We start from the raw sequence: 2,835 nt of genomic DNA, 5'->3' as shown, positions 1-2,835 counted from the left end.
TCTTTCAAGTAACGGAAACATAAAGCAAACTATGGCACGAAATGACACAAATAAAGCGTTGCGGGAGAGTGGGCCAAGTGGGGCCGCGGAGATGGCGAAACGAACCTGTGACGCTGAAGGCTGCTCCCTCATAGCGAGAACATTCCTGTGGGCATTGGCCATCCCACCCCCTTCCCAGTTTAGCTTGCATCTCTTTGGATGTGCGCGGGGTGGACTTGGGGCTCTCCAACACTCCCGCTTCACACCCCTCTGTTGAGGGGCCTGCTATTGACAACGACAATCCTACTCCATTGAATCGTGGCACTGACCGGTGCATTTTTAATGCGGTAGCCGGCAAGCCCTCGTGTTTTTCTCTCCCACTCTGCCTCTCTTCTCTGACTGCTCATCTTCATTCCTTTTTCAGGGCCGCCCGCCTCTTCTGCCCCTGACACGGGTGCGTCGCCGGCCGCATGCACTTTTTTCCCGATCTTCTCTTCTGCGTAGACAGTGCACCTCACGCTTCCCACATCCGATCTGCCTCTCTCTTTGCTGTGCTGTCATTTTCTTGACATTGGATGCGCTGCGGGCTTTCTACTTGGCTCTTCACCATCTCGTTTCTCCAAGTACGGGGACTCTTTCACAGCAATCACATATCAACTTGCGTCATTGGCCTGCGCAAACAGCAACACTATAGATATACATTTATCCGGCGCGCCATCTCTTGAACACACTCGCGGCTACCAGAGCGCATCATTTTTGTCGACTGATTCCAGTCCAGTCGTCAGGACCAGACGAAACGAGGCCTCTTTAGGGCCCGATCGCTACCAATCTGGGCATCTCGCCTTCTCAGTCTCGCTTGGAGACTGTATAGGCAGGGAGTGGAAGACCCCTTTATTTTTTTTTGGGGGTGCTCTCTGCTGCTATCACGGCTCCCCTTTTGTGCTTGTAGGAAAGAACAAGGCAATAGGGACCCCAAGGCTGTTGCTTGTCTCTCGCATACGCGCGTCTTGCTGATCGACCCGGTACGCTGCCGCGCTCGCACTCCTTTGCTGTTCGTTTCACTGTCGGTGATGTGCTTCTCCGCATTTCTTTATTTGCTTATGTAACGTTGACCTCCTATGCTTCTCGCTAGTTTGCCCGGCCGTGATCCTCTGCTTCTTTGCTCTCCTCTTCCGTCGCGCTAGTGCCGCATTCGTCCCCCCTCCATTTTTATTACTATTCAATGTAGTGGAAGTAGAAAAGGGGTACACAAGTTGGCTCACCAGTGCTCTCACGTACGCAAATACGCTCGCGAGTGTCAACCACTTGATGCAAGAAGAGAGAGACCCTTCATTACCTTTACCCCCCCCACCACCACACACACACACACTCGCATATATATATATACACGATAACGACCGATCGTAAGGCTACTCAGCACAGCGCTCCCCCCTCACTCCCCCTTTCCTCCTCCTTTTTTTCTCCGTCTCGTATACGATAGGTATCCGCTCTGCTCTTTCCTCGCCGTGCCTTATACCCTCTTAGGCAAGTCTTCGAGCGCATTTTTTTTTCAGACTGGGTACATCTTCTTCCTTTATGATGCTTCGCCAAACTCTTCGCTGCTGCACGACCCATGGCGGGCACAGCGGGCCGCTGAGCCCTCATCAGGTGCTAGGCGTTACCCCGGGAACACCATTTGAGGAGGTTCGACAGCGCTTCTACGAGCTCACCAAGAGGTACCATCCTGATGTGGAGCACGGCGACCCCGTCAGGTTCCGTGAGATCAACGCCGCCTACCGTTTGCTGCGCGCGCAGTACCGCCGGTCATCTAGTGGAGAAGGCGTTGCAAACGAGGCGGGAAGCTCGTCTTCCCGCTTTCACGAAAGACAGAGGCGGGCTACCCCCACCGGTGGCGCGTTCTGGGCGGAGCGTAATGAGCGGGTGCGCAAGGAGAGTGATCAGCAGGCGCGCCGCGCCGCTGAGGATCGTGACCGAAGGTCTGCTAGCGAAAAGCGTGGCTTCTTTGGCAAGCTGCTTATGTTCCTCAACGGGTCGGAGATCGCCATCTCAATGGGGACGGTGGTGCTTGTTCTGCTGTACAGCGTCGAGCGCTACCACACCGTGAACCGCATGCTCACCGAGAAGCAACGGCGGCAGAAGAACATGGATGAGGGCCTTCCTCCTCCGATGCCCCTAGAGCTAGATCAGGCATTGCGTGAAAAGTACAGTGCGCTGCCGGAGTCTAGAGAGCAGCAGATCGATGCCCTACGCATCCGGGAAGAGTCCAAATACCGCCGAGCCACGCAACGCAGGTTTGAGGACTTTCGGGAGTTTATGTTTGTCTACGACCCAGACGCCATTGCGTCGCGCAAGGTCGCCTCTACACGCTTCAGCTACCAGTACATGCGGGAGACAGAGATTCCAAAGCGATGCCCCATTGTGCGCGAGTTTAACTCGGAAAGCCGCACGCACCATTACGGCACCATTGAAAGAGAGTTGGAGGAGGCGATCCGAGAGACGCCGTGGTCGGCGCCGGATGCGGGGTATGCTGGCGCGCTCGTGGCAAAGGGGCTGAGCAGAATTGCCGCGAATAGCCCCAACACCACGAAGTGGACGTTTATCGAATATACAGACATGAACAACGGGCCAAAGAAGGGGCAGACCACATGCCTGGCAGCCCTGCGCAACCTACGTTTCGGGCAGACAGGTATGTGCCAGCGCGTCGCCGTGACTGGCAAGTCCGAGCTTCAGCCAATGCTCGTTGCCCAGCGGGAGAAGGATTTGATGGAAGGGGTATTAAGAAAATATGACCTCATCACAGGCGGTGAATTGCCGGTCAAGGAACTGTCAACACCGCTTGAATTGATGAAGCTATGA

At 55.2% G+C, this 2,835-nt stretch overlaps 1 protein-coding gene across 1 annotated transcript; it reads left to right on the top strand.

Moving 5' to 3' along the window:
* Nucleotides 1–1,554: 1,554 nt before the first annotated feature.
* On the top strand, nucleotides 1,555–2,835 carry LSCM1_01067 (uncharacterized protein; the record flags this gene model as incomplete). The annotated part of the gene is made up of 1 exon (XM_067318693.1): nucleotides 1,555–2,835. The coding sequence occupies one exon, from the start codon at nucleotides 1,555–1,557 to the stop codon at nucleotides 2,833–2,835; it is 1,281 nt and encodes a 426-aa protein (XP_067174798.1).

Source organism: Leishmania martiniquensis, chromosome 35 (genome assembly GCF_017916325.1).
Source record: "Leishmania martiniquensis isolate LSCM1 chromosome 35, whole genome shotgun sequence".
Taxonomy (NCBI): domain Eukaryota; phylum Euglenozoa; class Kinetoplastea; order Trypanosomatida; family Trypanosomatidae; genus Leishmania; species Leishmania martiniquensis.
This window is presented reverse-complemented; position numbering and strand designations above follow the sequence as displayed.